The 22,552-nt window shown below is 40.6% G+C and overlaps 2 protein-coding genes across 3 annotated transcripts; both read left to right on the top strand.

Moving 5' to 3' along the window:
* Positions 1 to 1,581: 1,581 nt before the first annotated feature.
* On the top strand, positions 1,582 to 3,222 carry Cdc10 (cyclin-dependent kinase 10). Its single transcript, XM_065218789.1, has 4 exons — positions 1,582 to 1,666; positions 1,732 to 1,877; positions 1,940 to 2,012; positions 2,073 to 3,222. The coding sequence occupies exons 1-4, from the start codon at positions 1,657 to 1,659 to the stop codon at positions 3,077 to 3,079; spliced, it is 1,236 nt and encodes a 411-aa protein (XP_065074861.1). The 5' UTR covers positions 1,582 to 1,656; the 3' UTR covers positions 3,080 to 3,222.
* A 1,094-nt stretch (positions 3,223 to 4,316) lies between these two features.
* On the top strand, positions 4,317 to 7,492 carry fws (four way stop). Of its 2 annotated transcripts, XM_065218787.1 has the most exons (6): positions 4,317 to 4,335; positions 4,411 to 4,487; positions 4,540 to 5,051; positions 5,124 to 5,265; positions 5,339 to 6,040; positions 6,101 to 7,492. In XM_065218787.1, the coding sequence occupies exons 2-6, from the start codon at positions 4,442 to 4,444 to the stop codon at positions 6,985 to 6,987; spliced, it is 2,289 nt and encodes a 762-aa protein (XP_065074859.1). In that variant the 5' UTR covers positions 4,317 to 4,335; positions 4,411 to 4,441; the 3' UTR covers positions 6,988 to 7,492. The 2 variants fall into 2 exon arrangements, with proteins under 2 accessions (XP_065074859.1, XP_065074858.1); XM_065218786.1 differs by lacking the exon at positions 4,317 to 4,335 and having other exon boundaries at positions 4,379 to 4,487.
* Positions 7,493 to 22,552: the final 15,060 nt, after the last annotated feature.

Below are 22,552 nucleotides of genomic sequence, written 5' to 3'. Positions count from 1 at the left end.
ATAGCAAAAAGCAGATACAATATTATATCAATGGATGTAATTTTGTTCGCAAAATCGATGTACATCGTACAACGTTATATTACACAACCGATGGATTGACCTGGTTGCAGCCAAACTTGGAAAAACACCCACCGGCACTCCGAGCCGTGCAATAATATTGCTCCCCGTTCAAAGCTCACACGCACTTGGTTTCGGTACCTCTTGTCGGCTCGCCACCGATACGAACAAGAAACCTGAACGCGGAGCCGTTTTATTCGGCTTGGTGCCGTGCTATGATTATTCGGTGCGCTCCGTGTGGCTCCGTGCCAGGGTCCGGTGCCAGACAGAATACCGTGCTTCTTCTTCTTTGTTTCCATTATCGCAGTCTACCTGCAGCTAATTTTTTTCGTTCCTTTTCTGATTGACCTCTTATTTAGAAAACTTTCTGTAGTTTACGCAGCGCGGCACAACATGTACCAAACATAATCGTAGACGAGAATGATGAGTGGTAAAATTAGCACCAGAGCACCAAAGAAGTTCTGTATTAACAATAGAAAAGGGCCCTTCAGCATTTGTAAACAAACCGTTCTAAAGACCTTTCCTCACTAAGCGAAGGCCACCCACGCAAACCAACGCCATATCATGTAGGGGAAACTTTCCCTAATCCGATGATGGTGTTGGTTTGCGTAGGCGGCCTTTGCTGTGTTAGGAAAAGGCTTTAGAACAATTTGTTTACAAATGCTGATGGGCCCTTTTCTATGGTTGATCTAGACATTTTGCTTCACCCGGTTATTCATAATTTTCAACATTTCGAAAATGGCCAACACATCCGTATCCGAACGGACCCTGTTCCTGTCGAGAGAAATGACGGACGCAATTAAGAACGCGTTTTAAGTTATCTTCGCACCATGGATTCTTATGTAAAGGGAAAACCTACTAGCCCATTTTTCTAAACTATTTGAGAACAAATTTCTTGAGTTCATCGAGTATAATTAAACTATGAGCTACTTGCTACCACTTCCATTGAAAAACTCAGTTTTGACAAAAACGCAAATGGGACCGAGTATAGCGCATCACCAACAACGTTGGCTCCGAGCCGAAGCCCGTAGCACTGCGTTTGGGTTTCTCTTTTGGTTCGGTGGCGTGCCAACATGTTGCACCGACACCGGGTGCTTTATCGAAGAAACCCAGTGCTGTGCATACATGAGTAGGTTGCCACCGAGCCGCACCGAGCGGTGTCCAAGTCTGGTTGCAGCAGTATGGATGTAATATTCAACAACTTTTTTTTCTGTGCACAGAAAAAAAGTTGTTGAATATTACATCCAAACAGCTGCACAGAGGTTATTCCGCCGGTTGTGTAATATTACGTTGTACGATTTACATCAATTTTCGAACAAAATTACATCTATTGATGTAAAATTGTATCTGCTTTTTGCTATTACATCATTATTTCATACATCAGCTTGAATTACGTTGATCGATATCACATTTTTTTTTGCTGTGTACGCGATTTACAAATTACTTAATTTTGGGTAGTTTTTCATCTCCGTGCAACATCATCATCATCATCATCGTTCATCGTCATCACAATAATCACACGCCTTCATTGTTAGACTGGAGTAAATAATTTCATTTGCAGTTCAGTTTTTGCGATTATAGCAGAAAATTCAGTGCAAAATGACGAAAGGTTTGTTCGAGCGAAGCGTCATCGTTAAGGGCAATTTTTAATCATAGTTATGCTTTGCTTTGCAGAAAAACGTAAAGCCGAAGATGATGGTAAACATGATAAAGGAATTACAGGAGTTGGCGGCAATGACCCGGTCGGACCGATCGTTCGGAAGGGAGCGTTGATGTCATTCCGCACCAAAAAGTTGATAGAAATTCCAACTAAAGATGTCGTACGTAAAATTTAGTTTGAATAGTTTTCAAGTGATATTTTAATAAAGGGATGCCATTTTAGTTCGGCAGATGCCGGTATGTTTCGGCTTTCCAGAAATGTAACCGAGTCGGTGAAGGAACTTACGGAATCGTTTGTGAGAGATACAAACAACAACAAAAACAACAACCATGTATTAACTAATCTTTTCTTCCAGTTCGTGCTAGGGATACGAAGTGTAATGAGATTGTAGCGCTCAAAAAGGTACGAATCGACCAGGAAATGTTCAAAGATGGATTCCCTGTGAGTGGATTGCGCGAGATTCAAATTTTGAAAAATTGTAATCACGAAAATGTGGTCAAACTTAAGGAAGTTGTTGTAGGCAACAGTTTGGAAAGCATATTTCTGGTAATGGAATTTTGCGAGCAGGATTTGGCTTCTCTCTTGGATAACATGGAGACGCCTTTTTCCGAGTCTCAAGTCAAATGCATTGTCATTCAGCTGCTGAAAGGACTCAAGTACCTCCATGCAAACTACATTATCCATAGAGATTTAAAAGTTTCAAATTTACTACTAACAGACAAAGGCTGTTTGAAGATTGCAGACTTTGGTTTGGCTCGGTATATGAGCGATTCAGATAAACCAATGACTCCTGGTTTGGTAACTCTTTGGTATCGTCCTCCTGAGCTACTGTTTGGATCGAAGGTACAAACAACTGCAGTAGACATGTGGGCAACCGGATGCATTTTGGGAGAATTACTTGCTCATAAGCCTCTCATGCCTGGACTAAGCGAAATTTCTCAGATTGAGCTCATAATTGATTTGCTGGGAACTCCTTCGGAAACCATTTGGCCCGACTTTTCATCTCTACCAGCTGTTCAGAATTTTACACTCAAATCTCAGCCGTACAACAATCTTAAACCGAAGTTTGCCTGGCTTTCTTCAGCTGGACTTCGGTTGCTCAATTTTCTATTCATGTACGACCCGAAGAAGCGTGCTACAGCCGAAGAGTGTCTTCAAAGCAGTTACTTTAAGGAAGCCCCACTTCCGTGCGATCCAAAGCTCATGCCTACCTTTCCGCATCATCGGGATTTGAAGAACAGTGCTAAAGAAACGACAGAAGTTCAACCATCGTCATCTGCCAAGACAACATTCGACCAGGCCACAATGCCAACCATTTCGGATCTATTGGGTTCGTTGGTGAAGAAGCGAAGAGCAGAATGAACATGGTAGATAATTATCCTGGGATAAGGGCTTGCTTTATTGTTTTGATGGAAGCTCTTAGCATCAGTAAGGAAGAGTCAGGGAAAATGAAAAACTTTATTCACTATTTGTGTGCTTTATTCTAAATAATAAAAACTAAACACCTACAGATACTCGCGATCCATGGGGGTCTTCTTTGCTTTCTTATCACGTGCCCGGGGGAACCAACGGTGCTTGGTCGTAAATGTAACCTTAGAAAGCTCCTGACGCACCATATCTGGATGTTTGGCCTTCAGATTTTTGGCTCCGGTAAGGACCAGCTCATCGCGAACTAGTGACGGACCAGACTCTACTGGGGTTCTTTCTATTGGCTTCGAATACTTGTAGGGAAACTTTGGTTCCGGGTGCCAGGCCACGAATAATTTCCCCCCTAATGCTGGTGTAACTTTCTGTACCAGGTTTTGCGGGTTTCCTTTGGCCACTTGAACATTTTCGTACTGTTTTAGCGTTACAAAATGATTCCAGCGACGAAAAATACGTCCGTACAGCGACATGATGCAACAACACAATTTGACAGTCAGACAGAGCTGAAAGAGTGTCAAAAGCACACATGCTTATAAAATCATTCAACACGCTATTTCAAAACAACCCTTATTTGGGTCGAATCCACGCGGATCGGTAAAAACTGAACTAACCCAAAAATGGGTAAATTATGTTGGGAGTGACAAGTTGCCAAATGAACAACGTCGATCGGATTCATGTCAGTGTAGTCTATATTTGTCAACTTGTCTCTCCCAACCAAGTGTACCAATTTTTGGTTAGGTTCAGTTTTTACCGTTCTGGGTGGACTTTACCCAAATTTGGGAGTTTGAACTGGCGTGAAAACAAACAAAACTCTGTCCAACACGGTAGCCGCTAAATATCCAATAATGACTACAAAGTAAGCATTTTCGACGGAGACTAATGAGTAAAAATATTATCCATTTATGAGTATTTGTTATTCAAAAATGAATACTTACTACTTGTTTTTGTAGTTGTAATTACTCATAAATGGGTAAATTTTTCCTAATTTAATGGGTAGTCCCAGTTTCCCTCGAAAATGCTTACTTTGTAGTCATTATTGGGGTTTTTGCGGTTACCGTGAACAGTGTCCAATACGATGGAAGGTGCAACAGTTCAACAATGGCTTATCTTTGTTTCTGTTGTGAATGCATTGATTAAAGAGAACGAAGAGAACTGAAAAAAATCGAACGTCATCATTACCAATCATCAGTTCAGTATGTGTTATTTTCTTTTCGTGGCATTAAATTTTGTAAAATTTGTGTTTTATCATCAATATTTGCAATTTACAGATCATTCAACTAACAATAGCATCTCCGAATCATGGAAAACATCGAAACTGATATTTGTGATGACCTGCAGAATGATGGTGAGTTAAATTTAAATATTAATACAGTGGTGATGTTATTGTTGTTTTCCAGAATTTTTCCGCATTTTCTTGGAGGATAGACAGGATGCGAAAACGGATCTTTCCACCACTATGACCATCACGGAGCAAATTGCAAAATTGTCGGATGGATTGGAGCAGGTTTCCTCACACCTGCAAACGCAGGTTCGCGGCCAGTACGGAGCTCTGTTGTCACAGGCGAACCATGCAGGCCGGCTCAACACTGCCATCAGTTCCATTTCTGGTCACATCGATTCGCTTCAGCACAGCGCCGATAGGTTGAAAAAGCAAATTAACGTACCGTTTGAGCAACTGGAAACGCAAACTAAAATTCTTGGACGACTGCATGAGGCTTCCCATGTGCTCCGGCAGAGTGGACGGTTTCTTCAAATTTATAAAGCACTGGATAAAGCTACGGAGCTACCGGAGCAAGCACGGATTGTTTTTGAACTTGAAAGCGTAATGGAGGATGTTGATCTGAGTCAAATAGAGTTTCTGAAAGAGGAAATTTCCACGATGAGCTCCGTTAAGACACGCCTTATAAAGGTTATTACTAATAGTACCTAAAATGTAAATTGGTTGAACAGTTGAGAATTTATCAATATTCGTTTTTTACAGGTTGCAAATAGGGATTTATTTCAAAGCATACAAAATGCAAAGGAAGATGAAACGAAGAACTGTTTGAGAATTTTTCTAAATCTGAAAACACTAGCAAAATGTCTGGATAATATTTCTGAAACTTATCAGCGCTATATTAGAGGTAAACCATTTACTTGGAGCTAACTGGACGAGAATAACAATTATGGTTCTTTTTCTTTCTTGTAACTTTTTAGATTCCATTAAAGAATGCTATGCGGCATCAGATGTGGGCAAATTGCGCGTGCAGGATACAGTTGTTAGTAATAACAGGGAAAAATTAGATCGCGTTCAATCCAAAGGCCCCGGAAAGGCTCCCGTACTGACCAGTTCCACTCATTTCCGAACCAAGTTGTGGCAAGCATTAGAATGGCTTTTCCTGGATGAGTTCTACAGCTACTGCCAACAGATTGCATTTCTTCAACGTTGTTTGTTGGGCTTACCTCTGGCGGAGGATTGTCTCACAATGGCCAAAATGATAACCAACGACTTTTGGAATAAGTTGGAAAAGCAACTGATCGAATCTTTCATCGGTGCCCAACCACATGTTTACCAGGCGCTTCAACAGGGACTTCCTAAGTTGCTTTCCGTAGCACGTGCCTTGGAAAAGAAAATCGACAATGCTTTCGTTTTTGGAGACGAAACCTTCATCGCATTGGAAGCAGGGTATTTGGAAAAATGTGCTAACAATTTGAAAGCCGTGCTAATCGACATAGATTTCCCCAATCAAGAGGTCATCGATAGTGTTGTGCGTGTAGCTTCTACGGAGTTGAATGCGGCTGTTGTTGACGACCGATTGACACGGCAGGTGACGGAAGTGATTTGTGTATCCAATCAGGACTTGTGGAACAGAATCGAACGGAATGTGAAACTAGGTGGCGATACACAGCAGGTGTTAGGTAAGTCGTTATAATTATTCACAAGCGACTTTGTATCCAATTTTTTTTTGAATATTGCAGACAATCCGAATGCTTCGCAATCACAAAATATTACACTGGCGAATATTGTGCACTACCACCATGAGGCCATATGCCGGCTGATTCAAAATTTAGGGACCAAATTTTCCAACACCGAAGCGGCGGCCAAGTTGAAAAAGAGCCTCAACGATGGTCGCACCATCACCCTTGCAATAATGCAACAACTTATTGCCTCGATTCACTCGGCTGTAAATATAATTCTGCTGAGCATGCACCGCGAGCCTGGTTTAAATACAGCTACAATTTCGACAGCTGGTCCGTCGTTCTATATGAAGGAGCTACAAGATTTTCTTGTGCGGTCGTGGAACTCGCATATTGCACCATTTGCAGACAAACCTATCATTGAAGAAAGCGGCCAGCACTTGGCTGCCCGATGTATTGAACTCTTTGTGCAGAATGTATCAATACTGAGACCAATTTCCAATACCGGTCGGCAGAGACTCAAGGCCGACTGTCATCACTTGGAGCTGGCACTGAAGCCTATCGTCCCGGATTTAGCAGTATTGGGCAAAAGTTTTCGACTACTGAGAGCAATATCGTCACTTCTAACAGTTTCGGCCGAGGAATTGGTGCAGCATACATCTGGAACGGGAGGAGTTGTGCCGCCTTATATTGTGCTATTCATCTTGTTTGGTTTCGCTGGACCAGAGCTAGCCAGTCCTCACGCTACCGCCGGTTGGTCCAATGAGAAGCTGATTCAATGGCTGGAATCCCACTCGTCCGAGCGCGATCGGTTGGAATTAATAACGGGTGCTTTGCAGAAATATCGCACTGTTGTTCGGCAGAAGAACGTATCCCAATACGATGTGGTGTATCCGTTGATTGCCAACTATCTGGAAGAAACGATGAAGGAAATTGCACCGAAGTAAAGCAATTGCCGGCGTGCATTTCGGTCGTTGGTATGGCATACTTTTCGTGTATTTAATATAGGATTGAAAAGATACGGTCTTAATATACCATCATGCACAACGTACAGCTCACTTTTGTAAAAAAGTCCAATTTTCTGGATCAATTGCAATACGTATATAAATTTGTATACATACTTGCACCTTAAAACCCCAAACTTTTATTAGATATTAGGGTAATTTGGGGCAAGATGGGTCAGCTAGTACATTTATTAAATTATTTGTTCGTCAAAATCAATAGATTCAATGCAATCATAATGATGGTTTGCTTTTTTCAATTCAGCATTGAGGCTATTGATGATGTTGACAATAATCAAACAATAAATAAATCTAGTAGATGACCCATCTTGCCCTACTTTTGATGAAATATGTTTGTTACACTAAGGGATCGTCCATTAATTATGTCACACTTTTAGGGGGGAGTGGGGGTTTTGGAAACTGTGACGAGCCATACAAAAAAATTTAAGGTGCATACAAAAAATGTGACAAAGGGGGGAGGGGGCCAAATTTGCGTGACATAATTAATGGACCTTCCCTAAAAGAAACGACAAATCTCGCGTCACTTTTCAAATAGACCAATCTACATTGATCGACTCTCTCTTTCGTTAAAAACCAGACTCCAAAAACATGTTCAGCTGTTCTTATCCACCAATACGCTTAACAATACTTTCTTTTAACAGACTATGAAGAAAAATTAGTCTGAAATATGAATGCAGCGAAAGAGAGAGTCGATGAAGAGAATCGATCAATGTAGATTGGTCTATATAAAAGGTGACGCGATAAATGTATAATTTCAGTGTAGACGATAGTTTTGTTAGGAGTTGTGGAGAGTTTGAGCGGAAACAGAAAGGATACTAGGAAGAGGAAAATAATCATACAAGTAAGAGTTCTCGTGCGGTGAGGATGCGTTTTTCAGTTCATTGAAAATAAAGGTTAAATTACATTCCACTTGCTTTTCTCCTTTTTCTTCGAAGAACATTTTGGTCCTGATCGTGTCGGATGTCGGATTAGTGGATGAAAAGAATCCTGATGAATGTGGGCGTCTTAGTGGAATACCTGTATAAAGAGAGAGAGAGAGAGAGAAAGATTAGTAATTTCCATTTAATTCCACTACCTTTTTTGCTTATCCTTGACAGATACGCGTATTTCGTCTGCAATGTGCAGACTTCTTCAGTGTCTTGTACTAATACTCGACTAGTCGAAGTCTGCACATTGTAGACGAAATACGCGTATCTGTCAAGGATAAGCAAATAAGGTAGTGGAATTAAATGGATGAAAAGACTTTATATGTTCGGTTCGTGAGCGAAACGAAAAACATTTGACGCGAATTTCGGCGGTTGCGACAGTCGGGAAACGCGAATTGAAACCGATTTCAAGCGCTGCGTCGGATAGTATTTTCCTGGGTACTGCGAAGTATTGTCGTTATATTCATATAGTGAATTCGTTTATTATTCAGTTCCAACCTGGCAATAGAGATGAACTAGCCTAAGGCTAAAAATCTCTTAAATAAAGAAAAAAAAAAAAAAAAAAGTTCCAACCTGGATCGGGTATCAAGATTGGGACTGCTTGTTTTCTGACGAACGTCAGTTTGCTCATTTGTTTTTAAAACCTAGCTTAGGTTGAGGTTCGCACTGACAAAAAGTTCGGTTTCGCACTGGGTTGGAACTGGTTCCAACCCCGATAATAAACGAATTCGCTAATAGTCTGGCGGATACAATCGTGGGAACCAATTGAGCTGTCAAATAGCGGAACAAATCGAGCAAATCACGACCAACAACAGGTAAGAGCACATGAGCTATTGCGAACAAAACTTCAGCAAAACGCAAACTAACACCATCTTTTGGTTGGGTTCATACATCAGCTTGAATTACGTTGATCGATAATACATACGGCCGTGAAAAAAACGGCTACAAAACTACATAACATGTAACCTGCGCGTTACGATCTAGATTGTTGTTTTCCAGGATTCAGACAATGTAGATTTCCTAACTTATTTACCAATCAGGCTAAGGCCTTGTTGTCCTCTGCTTGAGCTTGAGCTTGAGCTTGATTGACCGCCCACGGTTGCTACTCTGTTATTGCCAGATCAGCTGTAATTACACAGAGAACCAATAGACGATGCTTGGGACTAGCAATCATCCTCAATGTGTAAAAACTGGTGATCTTGAATTAGGCAATACCAGCGCCGGCCGCGCCCGAACACAGGTCAAGAAAGGAATGGGAAGGATTGTGTTGACATGACACTCGCTTTGATGGAAGCCGAGAACACCTCTGCACTTCCACGAGGAATCACTGGGATGTTGGATAAGAGGGTTGGGTTTGCAGCAGGGTTCGTTTTGGTAAACGATAAGCTGAATTAATGTCCTAACGATCATATAACGCGAAGGAGCTTGGGACTAAACCCACGGTCTTCTGCTCAGTAAGCAAAAACGTTTGCCACTAGGCAGACGAGCACCTTTTTAATCACCGAGTTGCTGTTATTACCATGTAGTCATATTAACAAATAAAACGATTGACGAATCTTGATTGTGGATGGGCCTGAGATTAGACTCATGATGTTCTGCTCAGTAAGCAAAAACGGTTGCCCTAAGGCCACCGAGCCCCTCATATCACATAATACCGTTGCTCAAATTTTTGTATCCATTCAAACCCGGAACCAACGACAACAACGAGTTTCGCAAAATACACGATACACAAGCGATTTTACTATAAATCTCTTTGATATGTAAGAACCTGGGACCGCGTTTTTCTGCTCAGTAAGCAGGCCACTGTAACCGACGATCTTTCAAATCCGAAAACTAAAAACTACGAAAAAGTACTTAGGCCTTCATTAAGTTCCACATTCACGCGACGTACAATGTTTCAATTTGCTCTTTACGTATTGTTCAGGCTAGGCCCTTTTCAAAATTTACGCGAGAAATACGCACAATCGTCACCTACCTCGCAAAACTGGTTCCAAACGACAACAAAGGCATAAGCAACGATGGATTGTTGAACTTTGCTGGCTCCGGTGGTGTAGTGCACAGCAAAAAAAATGTAATATCGATCAACGTAATTCAAGCTGATGTATGGAATAATGATGTAGGGTAGATGTACCAGTTATGGCTATACGCTCCTATTATGATGTGTTCCAATCATGGCATATAGGATTTCCATAGGCCATGATTGGAACACACCACAACAGGAACGCACAGCCATAACTGGTACATCTACCCTAATTGTAATTTTGTAATTTATCCGCACACACCCTGGTCGACCACTGTAAACCAATCTGCCGTAAAGCGTTTTCGGTTTTTGTTTCAGGATCTTTAGTTGCCTCTGTGATATACTTACTTGCGGCATACTATTTTGGGAGTGTATATGTGCGTGTACCATGTACGGTAGCTCATCTCTCATCGTGATGGTGGGACATAGTAGACAAATTAGAGAGAAAACAAGGAGGTATTAGTATTAGTTATATGTAAACAAACAAAACAAAAGTTAGATAATGCGGCACTGTAACTACTACTATTTTAGAGGTATGATTCGTCATGTTTAACTCAATGTTTCAATTGAGGCAAACTATCTATCTTACAATTACAAAAGCAAACCTAAACTTACAATTATATGCAAATGCAAAATGAAACTTGACAAATCATCGTCAATTCCCTTATTCCAGGGCAGGGCCTGACGATTTGAATCTAATTTTGATCAGTGAACGGGCACCATATGGTACATTTTCTCACCATGAACCTATCATTTCCAGCCTATCTGAACTATTTAATAAATGGAAGCCATAACATGGGTTACGCTCCCCCTAAGCGGGCCCTCCGCATCCTGTCTCTGTCTTATCTCAAATACAAAATGCCAATGGTATGAATGTATCTATATATAACTTGGAAATGACGTACAATCAAATAAACCCGTAACCCACTCACTTGGTCAGGCTTCAGAATCGTCCAGTGGGCAGTGCACTCTACACTCCAAGTTCCCTTTTTTTCAAATTTACCGCAAATTTGATATTTTACCCATTGAGTGTTGATTAGTCACAATGAAACATTGTGACAGAAGTTGAGGTTACTAGTGTATTAAATAATCTAGGTCCTATTTAGGATTATATCTGAAAAATCCAAATCTGGCCAACGCCCACCCTAAACCTAAACCTGTTCTAATCCACCTGAAATGACTAACGAATGGAAGACTTTGACTACCCAGCCATGCAATAGTCTCATTCCGTGCCTTATGGCAACTTGATGATTCTATTGCGCTCATCTTCTGGCACCACCCAGGGGAGACTTGGTCCTGTACCCAATGCTTAACTTATCTCCATTCCACTCAACTACTCGCAATTTCGTGTGCTATAGTGGGCGGAATATTATTATATGAGACAATTCAATGCAGACGTCTTTCCAAATTTGGCAGATCGACAGGTAATCGGTGAGTTAGCACGATAGTTGCTATTCAACAACTCGACAACGTCCCATCGTCAACGCCTGCTATGAGAATTTCCCATAGCAGACGCCAACGAAATGACGTCATCGAGCTATCGATCAACTACCCTGGTTATCGCCTGATACCTTATAGCACGATGCTAGGAGGCGAACCGGAAGAATCGATGAGCTACCTCCCCCGCTAAGGCCTTGTTGTCCTCTGCTGTCCGAAGAAGTCGTCTCCACGCTACTCGATCCATGGCCACACTTCGCCAGCCTCGTAGTCTGCGAAGGGTCCGCAGGTCGCCTTCGACTTGGTCGATCCATCTTGCCCGCTGCGAGCCTCTTCTTCTTGTTCCTGTTGAGTCGCTTTCGAGAACCATTTTCACTGGCACGTCGTGTGGCATTCTAACGACGTGCCCAGCCCACCGTAGCCGCCCAATTTTTACGATGGATGGATGGTTCTCCCAGCAGCTGGTGCATTCCGTGGTTCATTTGCCTCCTCCACGTTCCGTCATTCATCTGTACTCCACCGTTTGAAAACACCAAGGGCGCGTTGGTCCTCCACGAGCATAGCCCAGATCTCGTGGTCGTAGAGGACCACCGGTCTAATCAGTGTCTTGTAGATAGTCAACTTCGTGCGGCGGCGAATTTTATTCGACCGGAGCGTCCTCTGGAGTCCAAAGTAGCCACGATTCCCTGCCATAATGCGTCTTTGAATTTCTCTGCTGGTATCATTTTCGGCGGTCACCAGTGAGCCTAAATGTTCATCGACCACCTCGATTTCATCAGCGTCAATCTGAACTCGGGGTGGAAGGCTACAATAGTCTTCCCTAGAACCTCTTGCTTTCATGTATTTTGTCTTAGATGCGTTGACGGAAAGTCCAATCCGTCTAGCTTCAACCTTCAGGGACTTGAGAGTGTCCCCGATACTCGAACAACGCACATCACTCGATCCATTGCCGGCTTGACCAATCGCGTCAGTTGATCAGATTCTTAATTTTGTTTTCTCAAGTTTCAGAATCATTTAAAATATCGTAGTGCGTGATCTTCAGACAACAGTTTTGAGACGACCTTCTACCCGTGATTTTAGGAAAGTGAAGCAATAAATTCCAGATTTTTCTAGCTAAGTATAAACAAGACAATCCCACATATTCTTGTTTTCTTTCAAACCGTATTTTCCATACAAAAAACTTTTTTTTGTATGGAAAATACGGTTCGAACGAAAACAAAAATATAAGTGAATATTTTCTCTTCTAGAATTTCTGTCAAAATATTGTTCCACGGCCAAGTTTGAGTGGTAAAAAACATTATGTCAAACTGCTCGAATGATGTGATCCATTCCTCAGGGATTGTGGAAATTCTATTTTTCTTCCTTCTAATGCTCTCTAAGGAATATAAATTTGTCTCTTTATATGTTTATATGAGTAACATAACCTGAAGAATGAAAAACAAAAGACGGTGACTGTCAACATGCGAGTAGAAACTAAAACGTACATAAGTGATTTCAAATTTACCGATTGCCTAGTGTTAATTTTTTTCCAACTGCCTCTATCAACCGAAAACAAATTGCTCCCTTACCGAGTTTCACAAACTACTCGGTCGAATATGCTTTATTCAATTATTTGCCTGAACAGTACCGAAGGAGATACAATCGGGAGGATGCAAGAACAGCGACAATTCACAAAGTAATTCAATTACACGTAAGATAAAATGAGTTTGCCTCTTGGAGCATCATACAAGAGCAATTTATACCTGATTACTTTTATATGGCTCCCTATAAATTTGCAAGATTAAAACGGATCCGTGGTATCTATGAAGAGAGGGGCAAATCTCTGCGTGTAATTTGATTTTGATAAGCTGTGAAACGTTCGATGAATGGAGTTTTCAAAGGCGATGTACCTACTAATTTGATTATAGGTACATCTACAGTCTTGCGCATGAAAAACTAGAGTCCTAACATCACTGATGTTTGACAATTGACCATCCGTCGCCATCATCACAGCTCTGCCAGGACGTTGATGATAGTCACACACTGTGATAAATTCTGTATTAATCACAGAGTGTTTGATACGTAACTACTAGTCGCAGTTGCTTTCCTGTGACATTATTAAAGTTTAGTCATTGTTAAACTGGTCGACCGGAGATGCGAACAAAAATGACCGCGGGGATAGAATACTGTCAGAGTTTGAAATGAGTTTGGTAGGGATAATTATCCCAATAGCTGGAGTTTATTGCAGCAAGGACTTTTAACTTCCACAGTTTTCTTTCGCTGCGTAAACTGTGCTCTATTTAATAATCATTTTCAAAGTTACCACTATGGCGATACTCAACTTGTTCTATTAATATATCCAGCATAATGATATTAATCATAAGATGGGGCCTCCTTTCGACAACCTGGTTAGCTAAGATAGGGTAAATTATGGCGAAGGCGGCGGGCTCGATTTACGGTCCAGTTTACCATAGTTCTGGCCTTAATTTTTTTTATCGACTTCGCTGGGCATTGTGATGGTAGGCATAATGTTCCAGTTGGGGCGTAATAACCTGGAAGAAATTATTGGATATGTCCTCTATCTAACATGTTCATATTTTCACGTAGGAAGCAATTGGAATAATAGTGATTCTCTTAATCCCTGCATAACGTGGTAGGTTTATTCCCAGCACCAGGATGATAGTAACCATCAGTTAGTCATTAATTGACCGTAATGTCCAGTGAGCAAATAGCTTCATGGCTGAAAGCAGATAATTAAAGTTTAATTACGTGTATAACAGCTATATCTATCGTTGGATTGCCACGTCCAGTCCAGCTATGTGTATGTCATGCGAATAGTAGGCGTAGCAGTGTAGGAATAGTCTTTTAATTGCTTTTCATATAGGAATTGATTGTCTAATTTTAATGTGTAGCTAAGTTCAAATGCCAATATTAACTTACCTTTCAGATAACTGTTCATTTGTCCCGGCAAATTCAGTAGTAAGAGACCCTTCGAGCTGGGTGTCAGGGTCAGCTTATTACTACATCACGAGGAGCTTTGCGGACAAGATGTGCAGCGTACGGCACCAGAGTAGAGCTATTGTGTAGTGTGAATTGAATGAATTAATTTGGACTTTTTTTACTTTAAATGATCTTTATTTCTTGTGTTTGTGTGGTTTACATGTATGAATTTTCAAGTGACACAGATGCGTCTTTTCAACTTTAGTGCATTTGAGATTTTAATTATTATTTACAGTTCCTAGTCCTATCAGGCATGTTTTTAAAGTATGACCACCTTAGTGGGATTAGTTTGATTTGAATTGGAAAAAGGAGACTACTTATAACTACTATTTACAACTACAACTAACCTACAGCTACTATATACACCTAATCTACTATATACAAATTGCTTATCAAAGCATGTTCTGATAAATTACATTTTTGAGCAAATTTAGTTTTAATTTCGTTAATTCTTGAATCTATTTTGGCAATGCCTGCCTCTTCGTGTAAATTTGTTATTCTAGTGTCGAAAGGACGATCAAGTACCATCCTCAGCACTCTATTCTGAGCGACCTGAATTTTGTTCCTGTGAGTCTGTGCACATGATTCCCACACCGGAGTTGCGTAGAGTATCGCAGGTGCTACGATTTGTTTGTAGACGGCCAGTTTGTTCACCCTTGAGAGGTGGGATCTGCGGCAAATCAGCGGATACAGACACCTAACCAAGGCGGAACACTTGACTACGGTTTTCTCCACATGCGAGCGGAATAGAAGCTTTTCGTCAAACAACATCCCGAGATAGGTTACTTCGGCGGACCACTCAACCCTTGTGCCATCCATGATTACAGTACAAGAGGGAGCCGGTTTTAGTTTGGGAGATTGCCGATGGAGGAACATGATTGTTTGTGTTTTGGAAGCATTGATTTTGATTTTCCACGTGGTGGCGTAATCAGCAAAGGCGTTAAGGCATCGTTGAAGTTTGTTCGTTATTTCGCGAGGCATCCTTCCTTTGACGGCTATTGCGGTATCATCTGCGAACAGGAAAAACACGCAACCGTCTCCAAGAGGAGGAATGTCGGAAGTGTAAATGCTGTAAAGCAAGGGGCCCAGCAGACTGCCTTGCGGGACTCCTGCTGGGATGGAAAGCGTGTCGGAAAGACAACCATTCAACGATACCTTAAACGACCTTTACTGAAGGTAGCTACGGGTGATTTTAACCAGATGTAATGGAAAGTTGAAGTTACAAAGCTTGTATACAAGCCCATTGTGCCAGACATTATCAAACGCTTTCTGAACGTCTAACAAGGCCATGGCTGTGGACTTGGATACAGCTTTGTTACTTCGGATGTTATTCATCACCCTCACTAGCTGGTGATTGGTGGAGTGCCCCTTTTATGCATTACTTTGGCGAGAAACAAGGGTTTTTATTTAGCTAATTGGTATATTGGTGGGATTGGGTTAGCTAACTGCAGTTCATTGTTCTGTTTGTGGGTGTGGGTAAAATTAACTGTTTTCTTCGGTACGTACCACTGCTCTTTGCTGCCTATGCCGACGATCTGACGACACCCTTCGAGCGTTCGCTGCTGCTGTTGCTGATGAAGAATAGTGTTATTTTGTTAGAAACTGATGTAGCACACAAGTTTATATGGAAAATCAATGGTTTTGTTTATTACTTTCTGTCTATGATTTTACGATGTTACTTTGACCTAAGCATTTTTTTTTTGTTTGTTCAAATTTGGATTTTTCAGATGTAATCCTAAATAGGACCTAGATTATTTAATCCTCTAGTGACCTCAAGTCCGTGCTCTGTCACAATGTTTCATTGTGATTAATCAACACTCAAAGGGGTAAAATATAAAATTTGGGGTAAATTTGAAAGAAAGGGAACTTGGAGTGTAGAGTGCACTGCCCACTGGACGATTCTGAAGCCTGGCCAAGTTAGTGGGGCATGGGTTTATTTGATTGAAGGACATTTCCAATGTATATATTGATACATTAAAACCATTGGCATTTGAGATAAGACAGAGATAGGATGCGGAGGGCCCGTTTAGGAGGAGCGTAACCCATGGTATGGTTTCCATTTATTAAATAGCTTAGATAGGCTAGAAATGACAGGTTTATAGTGAGAGAATGTACCATATTGGGAAAGCATAATTTTCATAGGGTTCAGAGCGGCTGAGCTGCTGACCTTCCTTCAAAACCAATTTGGCTCTACAATTTTAAACTTGTTCTGCATTATTCACATGTTGCAATTATTGAAAAGAGCTCGATATAAGATAGCCACAGAGAACAGACGTTGAAGCTCGAAAATTTATCTAAAAACTTATGTAAAGATTCTTATTCGACTTAAGCGCCACTAACGGCGACTTCCCCACTTAAAACCCTGACAACATGATGGCGCTGGCGTTGCAAAACTTACACTAGACACTAAGTGCTGGTAGCGCCAAGTGACAATTTTCAGCAGATAATTTATCGATACTAGCGCCAAATTGGTCGAAATTGATAAATTTATAGAGGAAATCAGGAGATGCTAGAGCTACGTAACGGCAACATTATTCATACTATATTAATCATGATCAGTCTTAGAAAATGTTATATGTTTAAGCCCCGTTCTAGATTTGTTTGTTATTCATATCTTATGCATTGTAGCTCACGAGAGGTTACCAAATATGGGTTCTTTTTCTCATCCACAATAGTTTGGGGGGAGGGGGCGATCTGAGAGCTGAATAGAGGCAAATAAAATAGGGAACACAACACCATGACCCAAACGACTAACCAACGTATGCGGCTCACACTTAACTTGTTCTATTTCTTTCTTCCCCTCATGTACCAATATTACGGGTGCACGACGTTAGGCATACGGTCGTTAGGCATACGGTCGTTAGGCATACGGACGTTAGGCATACGTACGTTAGGCATACGTACGTTAGGCATAATGTACGATAGGCATAATGGACGTTGGGCATAAAGGACGTTAGGCATAATGGACGTTAGGCATAATCTACCGGATGAATTCCAGAAGGATGATAATGGAGACCGTCTATTGATTGCTGACTTCGGTGACAATAATGAAAGAACCTTAATTTTTGGAACTCATGAACGACGTCTTGGACAGGCAAAGTATTGGGTTACAGATGGTACGTTTGCCACAGTTCCTTGTTTGTTTCGGCAACTCGTCACTGTTCATGGAAGTATCGCTCCCTCACATCAGCAGACGGTTCCGCTAGTTTTCATTCTGATGACAACAAAATCAGAATCGTTGTATCGAAAAGTATGGCAGGAAATCCTGGAAGCAGCAGGTATGTTTTTTTGTTATTGAATGAAAAACCACAGAATTAACCATTCTTGATTTCATGAGCTGTTCTTTGGCATCATATTTTATTCAACCTTGGCTGTTTTTTTGTTATTGAATGAAAAATCACAGAATTCACCATTCTTTATTTCATGAGCTGTTCTTTGAGGAAAACTTTTTCTTCTTTGACTTTTGCAATATGTGTGTAAGAATATATTACAACAAATGTGTGATTTTTTTTATTTCTAGATACAATTTATTTCAAGATATAGTTCAAAACTAAGCTGAGTTTTTATTGTAAGATTACTTAACCACTATCGCTACTAATCATGGATTTAAGTAAATATGTAGATACGTCACTTATGATATGATAAATAATGGATTCCAAACTGTGCTTATTAAATAAACTATGTTTGTTTAACTTGTATCATTTTTTATTCAACGCTAAGCCTAATTTAAGCATTGTTTACAGGTTTACAGGTTAAGCAGGTTTCTAGAGTTGCACAGCAGCAAGGTATTTTATGCCTAACGTCCATTATGCCTAACGTCCGTATGCCTAACGTCCGTATGCCTAGCGTATTTATGCCTAATGGGGTACACTCCAATATTACCTACCTGTGAACAATTGGGAACACAACCAGATTTTCAATAGGAAGAAGGAAAAAAAGCGAGAAAACATAAGAGAGTAAGCAGTCAGAAAGGATTAGGCTATTTGGAAACCGCCAATTTATCTTATTTTTTTATGTTTTGTGCTAACGTAAGAACTACACGACATTCACAATACGCATCAATTTATATTGGACGGAACTGGTAAGTAGGATAAGAATTGTAAAAGGTGTGTGCTTGCATGATTTACCTATTTTAAAATTACCTATAAGCCACATGAGAACCCCATTTCCTTCAATTACTACTCCATTGCAGCACACACCTAATAATGATCACTAACATTCATATAGTTTCAGCATTATCGACATTTATAAAAGGTGAGTTGTAAAGTATAATTACCATGCATTGATATAAGTTAATGTACCAGAACCTGGACGGACACGATACCTATGCACTGGCACTTCCTATGCACTGACCAATTACAACAATTACAATTACAATTACTTTGACCTCAGCATTTTTTTCTCCAGCTTGAGATCAGAAGTTCATTTTCCAACGGATTCTGTATCTAACCAGTCCGTTGTCGGGATTCAGGTAGTCAATAATCGAAAATTGACTTTTTCCTATTAGCGATTTGTGTTCGTCCATCGGTGTCTGATATTTTGTTTGCAAAAGATTTAATTATATACTGTTTTCTTGTTATTTTAAAACACAATCCTATCAGATGTAATTTCAACTGTTCGGATTAGGTAATTGGGTCGACGAAAACCTTATTATAAAAATACCAAAACAAAAAGTTCAAAAGGATGGAAAATGACACTTTGTCTTCATTCACCCAAACCGTTTTGAGCAGACATTTTAGCTTCATAAGGATCAGAATTTGATTCTCCACCCACTGTGAAAGGTGAGTTTAGCGGGAAAGTTTTCACATTCAGTCGGAAAATGCAAAGCCGTTTGCCTTCACCTAATCTCAGTTTTATTGAAGTTGAAAGACTTGTCCCATGCCTTCCTTTTTGGATTTAACAGATTTTGTAAGACAAGAACGGGCGGAAGAGTCTATTACAAGTCGAAATTGGAAGCTCTATCAACCGCGTTTTATTGCCGTTGGTAGTCACCCTCCGATTTTATGTGGCCCTCTGTTTTTTGGGATTAGGTGCAAATGTGAGCCACACATGTGCAAATTTGTTGTAATAACATTTTGTTTGACAATAACTTTGCACATGTCAGGTTGAAGTTTACAATCTGCTGAAATGTTATCATTTATACCCCGTTTACATTACAGCGTATATCACGTGATATACGCTGTCTTGCAATGAGCACTCATACATCTAGTTTTCACTGGAAATCCTATGTTTGACTGCTCATTGCAAGACAGTCTATATATATATAACGTGATATAGGCTGTAATGTGACCATTATATATATTAACCATTTCCCGTTTTGGCATAATCAATTTTAAAAACCAGTATCTCTGGAGTGTCTTGAGATATTGGCCTAGATTTTAGATAATAGAAGAACTAGTACAGACTATGTTATAATATTTTAAAAAAATTGGTTGTGATTTATAAAAGTTAGTGGCAAAAAAGGTGCTCCAAAGTAACCATGGGCGTGAAAGTGTGAATCGTAAATTCTCTTTTCCTTCATAGAATGGATTAATTTCACGATTTAGAAAGATAGATCCGTTTTCTTCCGTAGAGTAGATTGTTCAAAAAGTGTGTGTGTGTGTGTGTGTGTGTGTGTGTGTGTGTGTGTGTGTGTGTGTGTGTGTGTGTGTGTGTGTGTGTGTGTGTGTGTGTGTGTGTGTGTGTGTGTGTGTGTGTGTGTGTGTGTGTGTGTGTGTGTGTGTGTGTGATTTTATTGTCGTTATGATTCTCTTCAAATTGACAATAAACAAACTACCTACATCTTCAAAATTGATGTAATTACGGTACGAAACATATATGGTTCCCTTTCCATGCCAGGTACTACCGAACCATATTCAAACTCACTTCAGATTGACTTCTCCATATTGAAATTCCATTTGATTTTGTGGATTGAATTTGGGTCCTGATCCGTTGTAGAAATATATTGCTCACATTTTGATGGGTCAGGTCCCCTTCCAGTGGAATACATTTTTGTCAAAATTGGCTCCTTGAGGATGCAGGAAGAAAGAGCAGAGCTACTGCCTAATCAAGTGCTATTATTTGCATTGTTGGACAAAAAATGACCCTTTTCTCAGCATGGTTTGCTAGCAACAGGTTGTATGGGAAGCACTGACTGAAAATTCCGTAGGTGTATGTATGTAGGTAGGTTTACAATTTGCTAAAGGAACTAAGTCCGTTAGACTTTACTTGGGATTTTTTTTTTACGTCAGATTACGTTTTTCGGCAACATATTGGGGGTGCAATTAAAAAAAAACCAGAATCGACCACGTTGCGAAAACTGGTCAGGTTTCGACCACTCATAACTCTGTCAATAGCGGATGGATTTTAATTCTAAACAAGCCAACCGATTGGTAATTTTTCTACGAATCTGCTCAAATAAACACTTTATTAATTTTTAGTAGGTCACTATCGAAAATTACACAAATGTCCAACTGTTGCAATGGTGGTCAAAATTATCACCGTTCCTTGCTAGAAAACAACATTGTACCGCCTGAATGGAGACAGGTCAAAGTAATAGCCATTAAAAAACCTGGCAAATCAGCGTCTGACCATAACTCATACCGTCCGATTGCTATGCTTTCGTGCATTAGGAAATTGTTGGAGAAAATGATCCTTCGGAGACTCGATCACTGGGTCGAAACAAATAACTTGCTATCAAATACACAGTTTGGGTTCCGCAAGAGCAAAGGAACAAACGATTGTCTAGCGCTGCTTTCCACAGATATTCAATTGGCCTTTGCGCACAAGGAGCAATTGGCTTCAGTATTCTTGGACATTAAGGGGGCTTTTGATTCAGTTTCCATTGAAATTCTGTCAGACAATCTGCACAGATGTGGACTTTCCGGAATTTTAAATAATTTCTTGTACAATTTGTTGTCAGAAAAGCAAATGAACTTTTCTCTTGGAAAACTGACAACTTCCAGAATTAGTTACATGGGCCTGCCCCAAGGCTCATGTCTCAGCCCTCTTCTTTATAACTTTTATGTCAAAGATATCGACAACTGTTTGGCAGAACAATGCACGAACAATGAACAATGCTAAGACAACTTGCAGATGACGGTGTGGTTTCCGTAAGAGGTCCACATGCCGTGGACTTGCAAGGACCATTGCAAAATTCCTTAGATAACTTGTTTTCTTGGGCTATGAATCTAGGGATCGAATTCTCGCCGCAGAAAACTGAACTGGTAGTGTTTACTCGAAAGCGGTACCCAGCCCAAATGCAGCTTAATCTTTTGGGCAGAAACATTACCCAATCATTGTCTTTCACGTACCTTGGGGTCTGGTTTCATTCAAAGTGCACTTGGAATGCCCATATTACGTATTTGAAGCAAAAATGTCAGCAGAGGATCAACTTTCTCCGTTCAATTTGCGGTACATGGTGGGGTGCTCATCCGGGAGACCTCATAACGCTTTATAAAACAACTATTCTCTCTGTTCTAGAGTACGGCTCTTTCTGCTTTCTCTCGGCAAGAAAAAGTCACCTAATAAAATAGGAACGAATTCAATATCGTTGTCTGCGTATTGCTCTAGGCTGTATGCACTCAACGCATAACATGAGTCTCGAGGTTCTGGCAGGAGTAACACCCCTCCAGACCCGTTTCTGGGAGCTCTCTCTCAGAATACTAAAGGGTGTCCACGATGAAATTGCCACACTATGAAATTGCTCTAACTTTTTAACCGTTGGGTAGAATTTAATGAAAATTTGGGTGGATTTAGTTCATAGTGCATTATTTACATCCTGCAAGTTTTAAAGTCCTGTGATCAAAACTCGCGGAAATGGAGTCAAAAGAACAGCTCGTGCGTGATAAAATCTTGCGCATTCATCACGAGAACAAGGATCTCTCGCATCGTTCCATCGCTAAAACGTTGGGAATCGCGAATTCCAAGGTGTCGCGAGTGATTAAGCGGTTCGAGGAACGGTTGACCACCGATCGGAAGTCCAGAAGTGAAGGAAAAAGTATTCCGTACAACACCAAAAATCACAACCGCGTAGTTGGGGCCTTCAACCGAAATCCGAACGCCTCCGTTAGGGATGTGGCTAAGAAGCTGCACCTAAGCCGAAGTTTTGTCCAGAAGGCCAAAACTAAGGCTGGGCTTCGAACGTTCA

The sequence above is a fragment of the Ochlerotatus camptorhynchus genome, unplaced genomic scaffold (assembly GCF_037179485.1).
Source record: "Ochlerotatus camptorhynchus isolate MF236.1 unplaced genomic scaffold, CSIRO-AGI_Acam_v1.1 ptg000094l, whole genome shotgun sequence".
In the NCBI taxonomy this organism is placed as follows: Eukaryota; Metazoa; Arthropoda; class Insecta; order Diptera; family Culicidae; genus Ochlerotatus; species Ochlerotatus camptorhynchus.
The sequence above is the reverse complement of the archived record's forward strand: the minus strand, read 5'-3'. Positions and strand labels throughout refer to the sequence as shown.